The following is a 19,651-nucleotide window of genomic DNA, read 5'->3' as shown; positions in this document are numbered from 1 at the left end:
AAGCGAATTTTAATTTTGATGGCGTGGCATCGTGAAACATAAGCTCAAGGATTTGATATTATATATATAAATATATATACCAACCAGAACTCAATACTAATACTTGGCTAGGTTCACGACCCCAGCCATGGGGCTCGGAGACATAGGCGTGGCTCGGGCCTCGAACTGCTCAGAGGGCTTCAACCCTCTGTGGGCCCCCCGAAGCCAGATTTGGCTCGTGGCTGTGATCGGATTTGGTTTCATCGGCTCGAGGATAGCAGGGAGGTTGTCACAGTTTTACAGAAGGTTGAAGTCCGGAGGAGGAAGCGGCGGAAGGGGCGACAATGAGGTCGCACAAAATATAAATAGAGAAAACAAAAGAGGACATATGTGGTTCTTTATACATATATCAGATTTGATCCGAATTGTTTCAACCAGTCCAGAATGGTAATTCAATGATTATTTGGAATAGTGATTCAGTCCAAATTACAATTCTTTTTCAAAATAACAACCAAGCGTGGTTATGGCAATTGAGATGTAGTTAGGCCAGATCCGAATTGCCATTCAGCCCGACCAAATGTGCTCTGAGTAGTTCGTGTGCAGAGCTGTATAACTTATAATTTCATAAGGTGTCCATAATCACACGTATTAAGCCTTTGCCGGCGGTCTTGCAGTGGCCCGAGGATGATGGAGTGGAAAGGAGGTGGATGATGGTGCCGGTGAACCAGGAGCCGCGGAACCCATCGACGTTCGATGTGATATTGACGTCATCGCCAGGGAGGAATGCGACGGCCGAAAGCATTCTGGAGAGACGATGATGGGTTGACGTTGGCGGAAGAGGGCGAAAGTATTGTCAGTGTGTACCGTATCATGATATGATCCAATCTCCAAATGATAATTCTTTATTACGCAATAAAATGCGAAATTATAATTTACTAATTTTATTTTCAGCTCTGAAAAAAAGAAAGTAAGTTTTCGTCACCTATCCTGTCCTATTTAGTATTTACCACAAAGATGATGTAAACTTCTTTTTTCGCTGCAAAAATCTTTTACTTTTATAGCTTGATTGGATCGTACGGAGGGTTACGCAGGGCAAGTTATAGAGGGCTATTATATTATAATGACCATCCATAATCTGTCCCTCCATAACCTTCCGTAACTCGTGACCCAAACAAACTATCACAATTTAAGATTTTCAAAAAACTCTCTATCTATATTATTATATAAATGAAGAATTTGGGGTATCTGTTCCATTATTTCAAGATTAATTTACGTAATTGTCCTCAATAATTTTTATTATATTTTTGTCAAATATCTTTTCTTTTTATATTAAATTGAAGAATTGAAAAATATAACATGATTAATGCAGTGTTAGAATTGTAAAATTACTCCTTGTTTAAAGGTAAAAAAAAAAAAAAAACTTTAACCCACTCCTAATGTTAGTTTGCTTAAGCGATTCAGCACTGGTTCCAAGTAAAAAATAAAAATAAAAAAATGGTTTTTCTTTCTTTTATCACATAAAAGCTGATTTACGTTACCCTCTTCCACAAGGGAAGCTCCGCTGCCCACTTTCCCTCCCCTTTCCCAATCCCCAGCCAAGGCATGGGGTCGTGCCCCCCTTCCCTAAAGGAAAGGGCTCCATATGCAACCCAAGGCAAGGGGGGGATTTGCTCTGCCCCCTCCCCCAATGGGAAGGGCTACGAGCCACTACCAAAGCAATCTAGGGACTTCGGCCCAACTTGGCTTCACTCAATCCACATTGGGCCCAAACCAAAGAGTCCAGTCAATGATTTGATAGTTCTAGTTACTACAAGGTAGATCATGATGAGAATTCTCTAAATACTCCCACTTTGACGGATATCGGAAACACTAGCCCGGGGTAGTCGGGGACCTCCTAGTTGATTCAAAACCAAACTATTTATTCTTAGATGTTGCAAAAATATCGAAAATCACGTAGTTTCACATAGCAAATTTGACTAAGCAAAACAACTTTTGTAAAATTGGTCAATCAGAATCAGGATTACAAATTCAGTACACAAGCAACTCGAACTCACAAGACAGTAACAAGAACCAGTGTAATGACAATGACAATTGGCCGTGTATTTCACTGCCGAACTTGAGATTGTCTACTATCGACGATCCTTCAGCAAATTTCGACCGTTTAAGCTCTCAATTTCCTCATTAAGTCCTTCTATACATCATATGAGTGAACAATTTACAGGTTGAAGATAGGCAATCTACGAAAACACGCTCATTTTCATTATCCAGCTGAAACATTCGATCGGACAAGACCGGCAAAGCCACCCAATTGAGCGAAGAATTGAAGGGAGAAATCATCGTACTGACCTTTTCCTCATCGAAAGGAGGGAACCAAGCGTTATTGGTCCACTCACGGTGGAGCCTCAATCTCTCGCTCTTGAACTGTATAGACTCCTTTGATGCCCTAAAGTAGACTTCGAACTTCCCGCTGCCCAGCTCCTCCGTGATCGAGCCCTCCCACCAGCCGTCGTTGTAGTACGCATCCACCTCCTCCCCGAGCTTGAACGCTCTCCTCGGCTCGCTCGGAGGCACGGGCCTCATCTGATACTCATCGACCACCTCCGTCTGCCGTTTGGTCCCGGCCTCGTCCTCGAAGAGCGTGTCGAACTGAATTAAGTACCTAAGGGTGGCTTTGCCAGCGGCCTTGCGGCGGCCCGAGGAGGAAGGAGCAGAGAGGAGGCGGACGACGATGCCAGTGAACCAAGAGCCATGGAACCCATCGTCATTTGATGCGATCTCGACAGTGTCGCCGGGGAAGAATGCGGCGGCCGGAGGCATTCTGGAGACGATGGGCTGACGTTGGCGGGAGAGGGCGGAAGTACTGTCAGCGGGTACAGTGTCATATGATATGGTGCAATCTCCAAATGATATAATTATATATTACGCAATAAAATGCGATAGCAATAATAAACTAATTTTACTCAGCAAAATAATAATAATAATAATAATCTCAATTTATTTTAAGCCCTAAAAAAAAGAAAAAAAAAAGGAAGTAGGTTTTCGTCACCTGTCCTATTTACCAATAATCTTCTTTTCTGCTGGAAAAAATCTTTTACTTTTATTAGCTTGATTGGATCGTATGGTATAGAAGGTTATGCAGTTAAATTATAATAACCCCCAATAGTACGTCGCTCCATAACTTTCCGTAACTCGCGATCTAAATAAGCGATCATGTTTCAAGGTTTTAGAAAATATCAATCTATAATATTATATAAATGAAGAATTTGTATGCATTCCGTTATTTTAATATTGATTTACGCAAGTACGTTCTTTTTTATTATATTTTTGGCTAGAGATTGTGGCACTACAAAATAAATGAGCTATTAAAACAACATTATATAACATTTATTTTCCCCTAAAACCAAGAGAGACGGGTAAATTAATTGACGAGAGAGACCTCCAATTTATATTAATTTTAATATAGATGTGACTAGATATTAATTTTATCTAAAATAAAAATTTCAAAAGTATTGAATTTTATGTATATGATAAAATCTGCTAAAAAATTCAAAAATATTTTATTACTTTAATATCTAACAAAAAAATATAATTCAATTTTAAAAATTCAAAATTTGGTAAAGGCCTATATTAAAGATAGCCATACAACTATATATTATAAAATATACACTTCTTTTACCAGCTAATAATATTTATGTGGGTATTAAGTTTTTATCTTAAATAAAGAATTTAAGATTTATACTGTCGAGAGAATTTCAAATATCATATGGATAATAAAATATTCTAAAAAAAGTTTAGAAATATATAGTTATGTTAATATCTAATATAAATTATTCATTTTGTTTTCAAAGATATGTAATTTATTAATATAATAATCAACAATATTTCATTAGAAAGTAAGAAAAATATTTTTTAACATTTTCTTAAAATAGTTTTGTTAAAAAATATTTTAAAATATATATAAAAAAATCACAAAAGGCGAAGAAAAGGGTTCTTATCATAAAATATCTTTAAAAAATCATTTCTTTTAAACAATTAATAAAAGCCATAAAAGTCAAGGGCTTCAAAGCTTGATCAAAAAATTCAAAAATATGATAAAATTTTATTTTGAAACCGAGCGTTCTAAGGTCATATGATCATGCCCATTATGTCCTTGCTTTCATATAGATATATATATATAGAGATAACTTTATTTCTTTATCGGGCAACTGGCAAATCCACTTCATATGTTGTGTAGTAAAAATAAAACCGCAATCCCTTTACATGAGTAGAAATCCATAAACAGTGGAAGGGGTCTTAATGTAGCGGTTTAAGACATCAACTCATAATAAGATAATCTTGGATTCAATTATCACTAGTGGAACTTATGGTACCCTTTATTTCTATAGGCATCCAGATATTTCCAATGGTATCTTTTTTCAATTTATTTCTTATTCTTTTACTAGACTATAGGCATCCAGATATTTCCAAGGATAAATCGAAAAGGTCAGCTTTGTTGTTCAATTTGAGAAAGGAAAAGAAGTCTCAAATTCTAGGTTGTCATTCTGAAGAGTTGAAGTAGACTCGGTAAAGGCTCGTAAACGCGAAACGTAAGCTCGTATCATAAACTCGTAGACTTTATGCGTTATGTATCTCTAAGTTATAAGTCAATTAATATAGTTTTCATATCAAATAAATCTCTCGCAAGCTCGAAAAGTATATGAATATACTACAAGCTAGTGTTTTCTTCAATGTACTTGCTCGAATTGACATATTTTACTTCATTTTGTTAATATTACGTTATTTTTAAGTACATTATATTGTAATTGAAACATTTTTAGTTTCAATAATTCATATTCTTTGTCTTTACTACCAAATTGAGAGTTATTACAAATGATTGGCTATATTGATATATGTATATATGTAACAACATAAATATCAATATGTATTCATATACTGGAGAAAAATAAATCTTTATAAAAAGTTATTAATGATAAATATCATTTTTCTTCGTTGGACAATTTCTCTTAATAACTGTAAATAAATTTGAGTCGTCAATAGTAACCCCACCCATTTTACAGTAAAAAGAGGAGAAGAAGGCTGGAGATTGAACTAGTTCAACTCAAGTGAACCCACAACCACAGGTGGCAGATTCACAGAATACTCTACCATCTCTTGGCCAAAGCAACGTCATTGTACCACCACCACTAGGGAGTCCTTGCGCAATGGGGGAACTAGCTTGCTGTTGTGACAATGGATATGGATGACACCCTAGATTGCTCTAGAATTGGGAAATATACTGTGGATGAGATTATGCGAGAACTTGGTAATGAAATATAGGTAGAAGGCCCAAGTAAAAGGCTGGAAACTAGAATCAATTCACCTCCAGTAAACCCACAGCCACAGGTAGCATTGCGAAATACTCTATAATCTCTTGGCCATCACAACCCCAATGCATTGCCATAGGAGAGTCCTGATGCAATCCATGCAATGCACTTGCCTCGGCAATTTGGGCTAGGGGATCTAGGCAACATCTCTAATTGTCCTAGGTGTTTTGGGGAATTTAGCAGAAATTTTATTACGAGAAGCATGTGGTAGAACATAGGTTGAAGGTCCACCGAACGCTCAAGGGTACATCTATAACCAAAGTAATATCCCATGCTCAAGCTTTCACACTAGGGAAGCTGATCAATTGAGGTATCCTCCGGATATTATCCCATTAGGCATGCCAACTTTGCAAGGATCTCAGATCAATTCTATGATAAATAAGCTACATACTGAATTAGATAGAACCCATCACTCTAGAATGATCTCAGACAGCCCTCTTACCTTACGTGTTCATCTTTACCAGAAATGGATAAGAAGTCCCTATTTAGGAAATGCATTGTAGTCGGCAATTTTAAGGGGATCCAACAGAACAATAAGGATACACGTCAACTTAACTACTTTTATAAGGCAACGAATGAATTAATTAATATAGAAAAATGGATTCATAGTCGACTGCACATGGTCCATAAGTTACTGCGATCGGTTCAGCCAGGCCCTTTATGCTTGAGAAAAATCATATCATTAATCAACAACACTATGTCTAAAGGAGGTGGATTCATTCCAGTCGAACAATGAATAGCATTGCATCATCATCAGATTGCCTAGATTGTGATTCAAAGGTTAAATTAATATTAGATAAAGTCTTATAATACAAATATGCATGTACATGTAGAAACATTATGTCTCTCTCTATATATATACATACTTCCATAAATTGTGACACAAAGAAGGTTATAACTAACATGGAAGAAGGTTATAACTAACATGGAGTAACTTGTTAACCACTAGACTACTACCTTTGGTGGTTCACCATATATATTATATTAGTTATAATGTTCTTTGTATCACAATATATTAAAATATGTATATAGATATAGAGATATATGTATCTACATATATACATATTTTTATTATAAAAAATTTTAAGACAAAATTTCATCCGAGGTAAGAAAATTTATCACAATATATGCAAATTTCTTGTAGTGGAAGAAGTCGGAGTTAATTCAATGTCGTTTTCACAATGTGAAAGAGCTGAATAGGTACACGCAGGCACATAACGAGACAACTATAAAGTTCGTACACATATTTGCTAAATATGATGCCATTTCTTGCCCAAAGTAACCTTATTTATAATATTTTATAACTTGCACTTGGATATATATATATATATATATATTTTGCTTCAAATGGTAATCAAATGAACCCAATTGGTTCATCTATCTAATGGCATGTCTTGTGTTCCTGGAAACTCAACCGGCATGGATTTGGAAATTTGTACGCAATCGCAATTCGTTAATTCATGAAGTGTCCCGTCTCTAAAAATTTCGGTAATCCAAATTAGATATGGGACTTTTATCCCGTGCAAAGCAAGTGGAACGTTTGACCTCGATTTTTCTAACAAAATATATGGTTCCACATTGGCAAATCTCTCTACCACAAGTAGCCCATTAGCCCTTTCCTATGGCTCGTTTCATAATTGACTCAGGAGACCACAAGATTCTCTAACTTTCATCAATCTTAATCCTGTAGATCTCACCGTCACACTTGCAAGTATCATAATAATCGACCTTATGAAAATACATGCATGATCTGAAACAATGATATGACCATAACCATGGAGTTCTAAAAATGCCTACCTAATAATTAGTTTGAATATAAGTTGCTCACCTTAACAACCCCTCAAAAATCAAAACATTGAGCTTTGGTCCATGTTTCCCGCTTGGATCAGTTAAATTAGTCCGTTAAATAAGGTTTCGAAACTATGATTTCCATAATTATGAACAACGATTAGCTATGGTTGATGCAAAACAATTGCCAGAGGCAAAATGTTACCCTTTAGCTGAACGCTCAACATAGAAAAGGAGGTCGCACGGGGTTGAGCTAAGTCCTAGTAATATGTCCATGTGCAGTTCATGAAGTTGCCCATAAGTTGGCTGTTCTTTTTAATTTTTTTTTATTATTTTTATAAACTGAATGATTCTTTAAATTTCCTAAATCTGAAAATTTGTTCAATGGGACGGAATCGGTCCAGTTGAACGTAATCCACTATAAATATAACATAATTGATTGCACTTTGCTCTAGTAAATTATGTTCATTTTACAGCTGATTATGTTTAATTGGACCGATTTCGGTTCGGGACCGATAAGCTGATTTCCGAGCACAAGTTGCCTTCCACTGTTCAAGCAATAATTGATTTTGAGAGCTCTCTCACCTTTCCACAAGGCAGCCGTCAGGTCACCCTTTTGCGCCTTTTTTGTTTTTGTTCTTTTTTAATGGGGTTTCTCGCCCCCATGGACGATTTGATTTTCCTTTTTCTTTCTTAACCTTTTATTTGATCTTCAAATTCTGAGATTAAAATTAAAACAAATAAAAGTTTTAAAAACTAATAACAAAAAAATTATCTGATCATTTAATAGACGAAGAAAAATTGAGAACAAAAGGAAATTGCACCAAATAAAACATATTCTAAATAAATATTAAATAAAAAATTACACCAAATAAAAATATCACTAATAGTATAAGTACGTATTACTGTTATAGTAAACTTTTTAGTAATAGTTCTAAACATTGAATTAAAATACTAAATATCTGTAAATTGCAGTTCTTTAAGTACTATAGAGTCTTGAAATTAGATCAAATTTAGTAGTTTCAATTATTAAGATTAGTATCTAGATGTACATACAAAATACTTAACTTTTGAACTAAAACACTATATATTTGGAAATTGCAGTCCTTCATATACCAGTGAAATAATATTGAAATTAAATCAATTATAGTTTTTTTATTTTCTTGCTTTGGTGCCTTGTCTTTCGCATCCTACTTCTTATTTCTTACATTAGTACCAGAGCATCCAGCCGTGGATGAATAAGTGTCATGCCGAGACCTTACCTGCAAGTTCATGATTAAGATTAATCATTTCAAGGGGCTGAACATTTAGCTACAAAGGATTCTATGCAGCAATTTCTCTTTCAGTTGCTTGTTCCGGATAAATATCTCGCTGGTCCACGAGAAATCTCAGTTTTTCTTTGTACTACTGGAGATCAAAACCCCAAAGGATCCAAATGCATCGAACAGAAGTGCAAAATTGGAATCCCGTCCGGCCAAAGTGCCAAGTTTCTCAAGCACCGTGAAGGGTGATCATACAAAAATTATTTGGTGTGGGCAGTCCTCTGCAATCAATGAATTAATCAATACAACTCTGCTCTAAATTGTTATTTTTGATCCATTTGGATGAAGAATTTCATCTATCTATTCCCATTAGGTGTGAACTGAGCAATTTCCCAGCAATTTCCTAGCCATTTCCACACAAGCTGCCTTTTCACTGTGCAAGCAAGAAGCAGCCATTGACTTTGAGAACACTTTCACTTTATCCTGTCCGGCCAAAGTGCCAAGTTTCTCAAACACGGTGAAGGGTGATTCCACAAAATTTATTTAGTGCGGGCAGTCCTCTGCAATCAATGAATTAATCAATACAACTCTGCTCTAAATTGTTGTTTTTGATCCATTTGGATAAAAAATTTCATCTATCTATTCCCATTATGCGTGGACTGAGCAATTTCCTAGCAATTTCCCCACAAGTTGCCTTTTCACTGTGCAAGCAAGAAGCAACCATTGACTTTGACTTTGAGAACCCTTTCTCTTTCCTCTTTGTAGAAATGTGGGTATTATTTTGTTCTACAGCATTGCGAAACCTTTTTCTCTCAAACTGCCGGTTTCACTCAGCTCATCTGCTTGCAAGATTTTTCCTTTTGCCGAGTTTCACCGATCTGCTCGCCTGTTGAAAATCTTTCGGTTGGTGATCGTCCCATCTCTGCGAGATCTTGGAGGTCGACTTGCCCTGCCTCCGCGGAAATTATGAGTACGTGATTCTTTTTAATCAGTTTCTCTTTGTATATGGCTTGATCATTACTTTGGGTGATGGAACAAGGAGTAGGGCTAAATATTTGAAGTTCGACGCTTGTTATGCTTCCTTACTTCAGCAGGGCAGTCTAGTTATACCAAAGTAAGCAGGAATTAGATAGATCTGCCCTGCTCGCGGCAGAACTGCAATTCCACCCGCAGAAGAGGAATGAAATGTTTTACTATGTCCTTCCGATATGATGCTTTTTTGTGCATATATATAATACGTGTCCTTTCAAATATTTTTCCTTTTGTTTCTTTGTCTGACTATGCAGGTCCAAGTGGAAATTGAACCTATATCTTGAAGATGCAGAGTTCTATGATATTGGAACGGAACCCTATCCTCACCATTGAAAAGGGAAAGTTCAGTACTGCATCAAGCATGTTCGTGCCGGTACTAGTTGCTTTCCGGGTCCAATATTCCTGCATATTCAAGCGGCTCGATTTTTATCTATAGAAACTATAAGTCTTGAAGGTTGGAGGACTCCTTGACATTGTAGGTGAGGTAAAGCATCCTGATATCATCAGTCCAAGAGTGTGTGCTCTGGCTTTGTTCGTCTCATGCTTTTTTATGTTTATAGTTCCCTATTATGCTACTTGCAGACAGCGGATGTGCTATTCGAGAAGTCACCCATAGTTCAATTAAGCTATATTGTTAAAATAGTCGCAGAGACCGCGCGTTGCACGGAGTACGTAGAATGTGATATTTTTTTTTTGTTAATTTTATTGTCCAATATATGTGTTATAAATTGTTTACAAATAGTATACAATCAATAACAATATACTATTATATATATAAGACTAACGGTAATTTAATTTCACAAATAAGGTTAGAAGAAAATTAAATCAATATTATACTTTAAAATCAACTATTATCAAGACTATGCAAAAAAAGAAAAATAATTAAAAAGATAAATTCTAATCACAGGATGAACTTTTATCTTCAACATTGTCAAGATTTATGCGGTGTCATATCGTGTCTTATGTTAATCACATACATAAAATTAGATCAAATTATGCAAAAGATTGAAATACACTTGTGGTATCAATATTTTTCATTGATGGATCAGTCATAGTTATGTACGGTACGTACTTTACTTATAACGTATCATAAATAATATAATATAGATATTTTCATAAAATATTTATAATTTTAAAAATTATAGAAAATGAGAAATACTGACCAGTCCTATAGATTTATATGAATATATTTGAAAAAAATAAAATTATTTCTTAGAAAAGTTAAAAAACTCAAATAAATAATAACTGGTTCCACAATTCTATATTTATACGTCATAAAAAATTTAAAAATAAAAGTTTCGTCTTCTAAATAAGTTCAAAGTATCTAAAAAATAACAATCTTTCCCACAAATCTATATTTATGTGTTTAGCAACTAAAAACTTTAAACAAATCATCTTAAAAGAAACCTTGAAAAATTGAGAAAGTAAGGAACGATTCCACAAATCTATATTTATATATTTAAAAAATTAAAATTTGTTTTAAAGAAAATAAGAAAACTGAGAAAATTTCATTTAATTACCGAGCATTCTGAGAGCATTTGGCTGGTCACTAGCCCGTGCATTACACAGGATAAAACATGATCCTCTTTTCGCTAATTTTATTATATAAAATATGTACTCCAAATTGTTAAAAATAGTTATTTACAATAGATAACATACAATATATTATTAGATATTAATGCTAATGATAATTTAATTTCACAAATGACATAAAATATTAAAGAAGATAAATCAATAAAAATCTTGAAAAATCTAACATAGTCAAAATTATGATTCAAAGTTAAGAGGAAAAATTGCAACCATGACACGATAAATTTTTGTCTTCAAGATTGTCAAGATTTATATGGTGTTACATTGTGTTTTATGTTAATCACATACATAAAATTGAAAAACTCAAAAATTTTGTAAAAGTTGATGTGAGAGAGTAAAAGACAAAAGAGCCATCAAAATAAACTCGCAATTCCACCAGCACAAAAGGAAAGGATTGTTTTAGTGTGCATGAAGCTGCCCTTTCAATTATTTTTGCTTATGTTTCTTTGTGTGACTATGCAGGACCAGGTAGAAAACTGAACCCAGTTGGAGAGTTCTATGATATTGGAACTGAACCCATCCTCACCATCGAAAAGGGCAAGTTCGGTAGTGCATGAATCATGCTGGTGGTACTAATGTCTTTTTGGGTCCAATATTCCTGCATATTCAGGCATCTCGATGTTTATCTATGGAAACTATAAGCCTCGAAGGTTGGAGGACTTCTCAACATCGTAGCTGATGTAACGAACCTTGATATCATCAATCAAAGAGTGTATGCTGAAGGTAAGGTGCTCTGTCTTTGTTCGTCTCATGCTACTTTTATGTTTAGCTCCTTATTATGCTGCCTGCGGACAACTACCTGCAGAGAGCTGATGTGCTAGTCAGGGAGCCACCAGTAGTTCAATTAAACTATATTATTAAATCATAGATAGAGAGTGTTTTAAGTCACTAGGATGGCCACTTCATACATTTTTAATGCAGATAGCATACTCCCATTTTGTTGGGTAAATGACAACATGGTATGACCGGTCATTCTTAAGGGAACCAAACTAAACAAAGTGAATGTACTAAAATGCTCGTATATAAAAATAGTTAAAAAATCTGATGAGAACTTTGTCGGCATGGTCTGATTCTGTTTGAATGGCTTTTCAGGTGGGAGAGGTCTGCCCTATAACTAATGGTTGGTGGTGACGGAACAAGGATGACTGGGAACTATGTAGCAGTGGATTCATTTTTCATTGTTAGATTCATCCACTTTGCTCGGGAACTTTTTTCAGTCAATCAGTTCTAAGATCATGGAGATCGGAACAACTTTTTTATGGTAAGCAGCAGGAACCTTACGGTAGTACTGTTATCCTATGGGAAAAGTGGTTAAGTTGCTCGTGAAGGCGCTTAAAGCTGTCTATTGCAGTCGAATGTGTCTTCTGCCTGCAACGGAGCATGTTGTTGGAGTTGTAATATGTCTCTGTTCTCTGCAGATATTTATGAGCCTTGGGATAAGAAAAGTTAGCAAGGCTTTTCCTGCATTACAGCGCTGCTATAGCCAATCTTCATTCATCAGTTGTAGACAACTCAAGGTAAAGTTTGTTTAACTTACGATGATCTTTCCTTGCCAGTTTTCATTTTGTTTCCTGTAGTTTTGGTCATGGATACGATGACTGCATTCGTAGGACAAGTTCTGTTTCCAGGAGTTACGACACATTACATAGTGTCTCTGAACACAAGATCTGTGTTTTGGCTTTACAGCTTCCTCAGTGTCAGTAGCTAGCATGGGCAAGCCGGGCAAGCCAAAGGACCCCTTTTGGAATTACGTCAAAGTCACATCGAATGAAGGTGAACCATATCGCTGGCAATGTGGGTTCTGCGGCAAAAAATTTTCCGGGGGAGCTTCCCGAATAAAGGCACATTTGGGTCATATTGAAGGCGCAGGAATTAAAGTTTGTGAAAAGGTTGATGAAGCAACGAAGAAAAAAGCTAACACAAAGAGAAGAAGGCTAGAGATTGGAACCAGTTCAGCTCAAGTGAGCACACAGCCGCAGTTGTCAGATTTGCGGAATCCTTTGCCATTTTTTTACCAAAGCAACCACAATGCACCACTGCAGGGAGTCCTAACGCGGTGGGCCTGCCTCGGCAATTTGCACCGGGGGATCTAGGCGAGATGTCTATTTGTTCGAGGAGTTTTGGAGAATTTAGTAGAAATTTATTACAAGAAGTTTGCGGTGAACCAGAGGTGGAAGGTCCATCAAATGCTCCTGAGCACATGAATAACCGAAGTATTATGCCATGCTCAGGCTTTCACACAAGCGAAGGTGATCAATTGAGGAATCCTCCAGATGCCATCCCATCGGGCATACCAACTTTGTCAGAATCTCACGTCAGTTCTATGATACGTGGTCTACACGTTGAAACCGATAGACCAGAGAACTCAAGAATGTCATTGCCAGCTGTTCCGTCCTTTCATTTGCCAGAGGAGGGAAACCAAGATCCATGCAATGAGGTTGATGGACCCAGTGCTACACCAGTCGGGCAGCCTTCTACTGGGTCGGCTGGCGGAGCACGAAATGCTCCAGGACACATCAATAATGGAAGTAATATGCCATGCTCAGGCTTTCCCACTGGGGAAGCTGATCAATTGAGGGTTCCTCCAGATGTCGGTCCATCAGGCACGCCAAATGATCTATATGTGGAAACCGATAGACCAGAGAACTCGAGAATGCCATCAACAGCTGTTCCGTCCTTTCATTTGCCAGAGGAAGGAAACCAAGATTCATGCAATGAGGTTGATGGACCCAGTGCTACACCAATCGGGCAGCCTTCTACTAGGTCGGCTGGTGGAGCACGGGATGAAGTAGGTGGAACTTTCAAAGTACGAGAGTTAGTGGGGCAGCAGTCTCAGAGAATCGTGGATGAGATTTGGGATTGCTTAACGAAAAATAATATTTCACTCATTGGTATCTATGGAATGGCCGGAGTGGGCAAAACAACGGTCCTAAAGCACCTTCATAACAAAACGCGTGCAGCTTTTCGTGGTGTATTTTGGGTCACCGTATCAAAAGATTGCACCATCCATGAGCTGCAAAATAAGATAAGCAAATGGAACAGAGGCTCCAGATCTTTTCAAGGATAAAGATGAAGCGCTAAGGTCAACTCTGTTGTTCAAACATTTGAGAGAGAAAAAGAATACTCTAATTATTCTAGACGATATGTGGAAGCATTTTGAGCTCCAAGAGGTGGGAATTCCGGAGGATTGCATTCAGCTCATCTTGACAACTCGAGATCGTGCTGTTTGTCAGAAGATGTTGTGTCAAAAGGAAATCAAGGTTGAGCCCCTGCCTTATAATGACGCATGGACTTTGTTTGTAGATACACTTGGTTCTAATCTATCTCCTAGTCGGGAACCTATCGCGAGGTGTATTGTAAAGGAGTGCAAAGGCTTGCCTCTAGCTATTGTTGTTACGGCGGGAAGCATGAGGGCAGTGGACGCTGATTATGGATGGAAAGACAGGCTGGAAAAACTAAGACAACCACAAGCTCTACAACAGGACATGCAAACAGGTGTTTTCCCAATCCTTCAACACAGTTATAGCTGCTTAGATCCAAAGAAGCAACGATGTCTTTTACTGTGTGCTCTCTATCCCGAGGATAAGAAAATCGACAGAAAAGAATTGATAGAGTTTTACATTGATGAGGGGGTGATTCATGGGGATGACCGGGAAGAGATGCATGATGAAGGCCATCAATTATTAGATGAACTCGAAAAGGCATGTCTTCTTGAACGACTTGGGGGGATAATTGTGAGGATGCATGATGTGATTCGAGACATGGCCATATGCATCATGAGTGCAGACAAGTCCTGCATGGTAAAATCTGGGTTGCATTTGGATGATGTGCCGGATGATCCGGATGAATGGTTTCCTAATCTTCAAAAGGTCTCGTTGATGTATAATGACATAGAAGAAGTTCCATCCTCCATATCACCAAACTGTCCTCGACTTTCAACTCTGCTGCTAAATGGCTGTCGGGGACTGCGTGAAATCCCAGGATGCTTCTTTGAACGGATAGGGGGGTTAAAAGTTATTAATTTGAGCGATACTAGCATCACAGAAGTGCCTGAATCTATCACGAACCTAGAAAAGTTGAGGGCACTAATACTCAACCAATGCTCTGAATTATCTCTTCTTCCTTCCCTGGAGAAGTTGACATCGTTAAGGAAGTTGGACCTCCGAGGGTGTTCAGAGATTAAAGAAGTGCCAGATGGTTTGGGGATGTTGGTTAATCTTACATATCTCGACCTTTTATGGACAGGAATTGAGAAGATTCCAGATGGAGTAATCAGTAAGTTACAGAGGCTACAACACCTTATAGCGGATGATATAGAAGTGAAGGGAGAAGAAGTTGGAGTTAATCCGATGTCGTTTTCAAAATGTGAAAGAGCTGAACAAGTACACACAGGCACATAACAAGACAGGAAGAAACCCCTGCCCGTACATTATCTTCATAGGAGGTCAACATCAACTTCCCGATCATTTGCGTGAGGCGTTTGCGGAATTACATGGAAGTTGTAGTCGTGGTGGGGATATTAGATTCATAATTTTCAACGTATGGGACGGGATTGGATAAACCTGTCATCTCCCAAGAGACGTGAAGGAATTGTGGATTGAGTATAACAGTTGGACGTGGATTAATATTTTGGCCAGTTTAACACGTCTTGAAGAAATAGAGTCGCTGCGCATAAATGGGGAACAGCCAGAGCTAATAGAGGGGCAGCCACCACCGCCACTGAAGCATCTCGTAGGGGGGTTGTACCTCACGAGACTAAAATTGCTCGATATTGCTTATTGCGAGGAAGTGGAGAGTATAGTGGGAGCAGAAGCAGTAGCAGGAGAATCACCTCACGCTTTCTCCCAACTCGAATCAATTAATATCACTGGTTGTCCAAAGATGAAGAATGTGGTGGGGCCTCAATTGCTTCCTCGTCTCCAAAATCTACGGGATATTTTAATTGAGGGACCCTCCGACATGGAGGAGATAATAGTAATGCCATCCCCACGACCATTTCCCACAGCCACGTCCGCCCTCCTTCTTACAAAAATTTGTGTTAATGAATGTGATAAGATGAAGAGGGTGCTAACTCTTGAGTTATTCATGCTCCTCCCCAACCTCCAGAAAATCTCAGTTTCTGGTTGTGAACAGATGAAGGAAGTAATAGGCCACGAATTAGAGCGCGGAGGAGGAGCCATGGTCGGAAACAACGCCACCAGCAGCTTGTTATTGCCATCCCCACAACCATTTCCTGCAGCGACGTCCGCCCTCCTTCCTTTTCTTACTGAAATTTACGTTTACAGATGTCATGAGATGAAGAGGGTGCTAACTCTTGAGTTATTCATGCTCCTCCCCAACCTCGAGGAAATCTCTGTTAATTATTGTAAACAGATGAAGGAAGTGATAGGCCACGAATTAGAGCACGGAGGAGGAGCCAGCAGCTTGTTATTGCCCCCCTATGCATCATCTGCTGACCAATCAAAGGCAAGGCAGCTGACCTTAATATTGCACAACCTTGAGGAACTTGAGAGCATATGCAGTTGGACTGGACTTCGGGATCTCATACATGTCATTGAGATACGCAACTGTCCGAAGCTGAAGAGGATTGAAATGCTAGATGGAATATTCGCTTCTTCTCCCCCTTCTCTTAAGAAGATAAGACTACAAGATAGAGAATGGTGGGAATCTCTGGAGTGGAACCACCCTGAGGCCAAGACTGCCCTGCTACCTTATGTCTCCATCGAATACGTTTAACCCATTACACACAACCCCTTTTCGAAAAATTAAGATACCTTGTGCTTTTCCTTTTTTTCTTTTTTTCTTTTTGCTGGATGAGATACTCTGTGCTTTTGTCTGCGTTTCGTGCTAGTAATATTGCATGGATAAACCTTTTATTATTCTCAATTATATAAATATTTAATTAATTTAAATAAGAAGCAATGTTTAAATAATTATAATGTCTGTAGGCATATAATGTACGTTGCATATTCCTCAAAATATGGAAAACTCTCTATATGTGATAATATATGTCTCTCTTTTGTGAAAAATTGTATGTGATGATATATTTAATATCAAACACTTTGTGCATACTATTTCTTTAAATTACCGAAATATTTCATGTACAAAGTTATAATTAACATGTTTCTAAATAAAGCTCATTTTTCCCCCATATTTAACATTTTTCTAAAGCAATCTCTTGGACGACGATTCAACAAACCAAAGATAATGGATTACGATTTTTCGACCGATCGGGTTCTGTTGGCCTTCCCTCTTCTGCGACTGATCGGCAGGAAGCCATCGCCATCGGCATCTTCAGTCTCTGCTTCAGATCCATCTCTAAGCTGCCAATTGCCGATTCGAGTCCGCGCACTGACGAGATCTCTCCCAATTCAGCTCGAATCTCCGGTTTTCCAGGCAGAGCAATCTCATGCTCCGCTGGTATAGTGTGTACCCTGACAGTGATTGCTGACCCGGTCGTTTCTTCAACTTGGCTAGCTGCTCACTGCAATGGTGGTCTGCAAATGCCACAAGGTAATAATCCGTTGCCCGCGTTAGGCATTGGGATGTCCAATTAGTGACGATTGCTTCCTTTCTGGTCCAGTTCATTACCTAGTCTGCCACTCATCAAGGACGGACCTACGGAAGATACTTCTATCCATCGCAATCGTGTAACTACTTTACCTCAGATTTTACCTGCTCATCAAGTAATTGGTGAAAACTATGCTTAAAAAGGGGAGGGAGGATGGGCTTTCTTTTTTCTTTTTCCAAAACCTTGTTTTGCATTCTTTTTCATTGGTGTTACTCGATTTTCAGAAACAGTAACTTTATCCTAAGGAAAGGAAGGGGAGGGGAGGGGAGGGAAAGTTGTATGGAATTTGTTACAACTCCCATACAACTTTCCCTCCCCTCTCTTTCATTTCCCTCCATTTCTCTCCTATCCAAACACACTGTTAATGTTGCATACAAAGGTGAAGTTTTTCAAAATTACACAAAACACATCTCATACTCTTGTCTACGTGAAGCCTCTCACAGATTCTGTAGATGATTGCGGATTATAAATTAGGATAGATAGACATACATATATATATATATATGTATGTATGTATGAATGTGTAAATATATATGTTCTAGTCAATCCTTACATATGATGCTTTGAGGTATTTAATAAGAACAGATCATTGAGACAACAAAATGGAGTCCATGTGCTTTGTGTGTTTTAGGAAGCCTCATGTTTCATTAGGAAGTCTTCATGATTTCTTAGTTACGTGGAAGATTGGTTTCCTCCAAGAATCAATTGTTCAATTTGCTTGTGTCATATTGAATAACTAGATGAAAACCCGCATGTTGTGCTGGCAAAGTTTATAATTTTCTCAATTAAAATAGTTATGTTGTAATATTATATTGATCGTAACCATATTATATTGTCTTAATTTAGTTTGAGTTGGAGAGTATTGCTTTTATTCCGTTAAAGTGACAACAAATAAGTTTAATATAGGCCAATTGTCCCTTCACAACCCTGTATGGTTCAGGTTGGAATCACTTAATCTAAAATATTATTTTAGAAATGCAAAATAATTGGAAAGTATATATTTGAATTGAAAAAGAAAAAAAGAAGAAACATAATTTAAGAATTTTTTTTAGGAAAATAAGACTTATTTATAATATTTTATAACTTGCAGTTGGATATATGTATGATTGTTCTAGATTATAAAAAATAAAATCATAAGAAATAATATATCAAGGAAGAATTCTCGTGATATAGAAAGGGAAAATGAGGTATCTTGATCTATAAATTAGGAAAATTAGAATGTTACATAGCATTTAATAATAAAGTTAAGTTTGATTTAGTTTGATTTAAAGAGATAAAGATAAAAGTAGTTGGAAAAAATGTGCGACATTTTGAAAAAGAAGATAAAAAATAATGACTGTGTTATTGAATTAAAGAAAAAGTACTAAAATTGAGAAAATTATTTAATAGTTGAGAGAATTTAGTATTGAAATTTTAATTATAATAATAGATAATAAAAAGTATGAGAGAGAATTTGAAAAAAAAAATAAAATTTAATGGTTGTGTTATTGAATTGAGGGAAAATTTAAGTTAAGTTAAGTAATATTTAATTTTTTTACCAAACATACAATTAATTAGGTTAGTATATTTTATTTAGATAGAAAGACATTTATAATTAGATATTAGCTCCTATTTTAGTTTGTGTCAAGAGTTTTAAATTTCCACTTTGGAATAATTACATTTTTTGTTTTAGGAAGTTACTTTGTATAAGTCTAGCTGTCAATTTCCTATTTTAGACCCTTAAGAGTTGTCTTCCCCCTATATATATCTAGTCCCTCTCATTGGAAAATAGAATAATCAAGAACTATATTTTATTGATAAAGTTGATAGATTTATCTTCTTCTAATGTCATTTTGGGTGTTATTTCTCGGGTTTAGAAGTGATTTATTCTCTTCGAGTCTAAAGTCGGGTTTAGGATTGAGAATTCATGATCCACGCTACGTACAATGAGAAGTGTTCTGGTGTTGGTTAGTATGATGATTGTCAGATAGTTGCGTAAGCGTATAAGGTAGAGAAGAAGAATAAGAGGAAAAGTAAGAGAGAGCAAATGAAGAGAAGAAAAGAATGAATCAAAGTGAAAAGAAATT

The 19,651-nt window shown here is 36.9% G+C and overlaps 1 protein-coding gene and 1 pseudogene across 1 annotated transcript; one reads left to right on the top strand and one right to left on the bottom strand.

The window, feature by feature from the left end:
* Nucleotides 1-367: 367 nt before the first annotated feature.
* On the bottom strand, nt 368-2,871 carry LOC116213446 (protein AGENET DOMAIN (AGD)-CONTAINING P1-like). Its single transcript, XM_031548394.1, has 2 exons — nt 2,326-2,871; nt 368-782 (listed from the first exon to the last, which is right to left on the bottom strand). The coding sequence occupies exons 1-2, from the start codon at nt 2,794-2,796 to the stop codon at nt 747-749; spliced, it is 507 nt and encodes a 168-aa protein (XP_031404254.1). The 5' UTR covers nt 2,797-2,871; the 3' UTR covers nt 368-746.
* A 6,187-nt stretch (nt 2,872-9,058) lies between these two features.
* Nucleotides 9,059-16,950, top strand: LOC116214352 (annotated as a pseudogene).
* Nucleotides 16,951-19,651: the final 2,701 nt, after the last annotated feature.

Source organism: Punica granatum, chromosome 7 (assembly GCF_007655135.1).
Source record: "Punica granatum isolate Tunisia-2019 chromosome 7, ASM765513v2, whole genome shotgun sequence".
In the NCBI taxonomy this organism is placed as follows: Eukaryota; Viridiplantae; Streptophyta; class Magnoliopsida; order Myrtales; family Lythraceae; genus Punica; species Punica granatum.
This window is presented reverse-complemented; position numbering and strand designations above follow the sequence as displayed.

Coding starts and splice junctions, on each gene's coding strand:
- LOC116213446 (XM_031548394.1), bottom strand. CDS start 2,796: ATGCCTCCGGCCGCCGCATTCTTCCCCGGCGACACTGTCGAGATCGCA. Junction 783..2,325: donor CTCCTTTCGATGAGGAAAAG/GTCAGTACGATG, acceptor TCGTCTCTCCAG/AATGCTTTCGGCCGTCGCAT.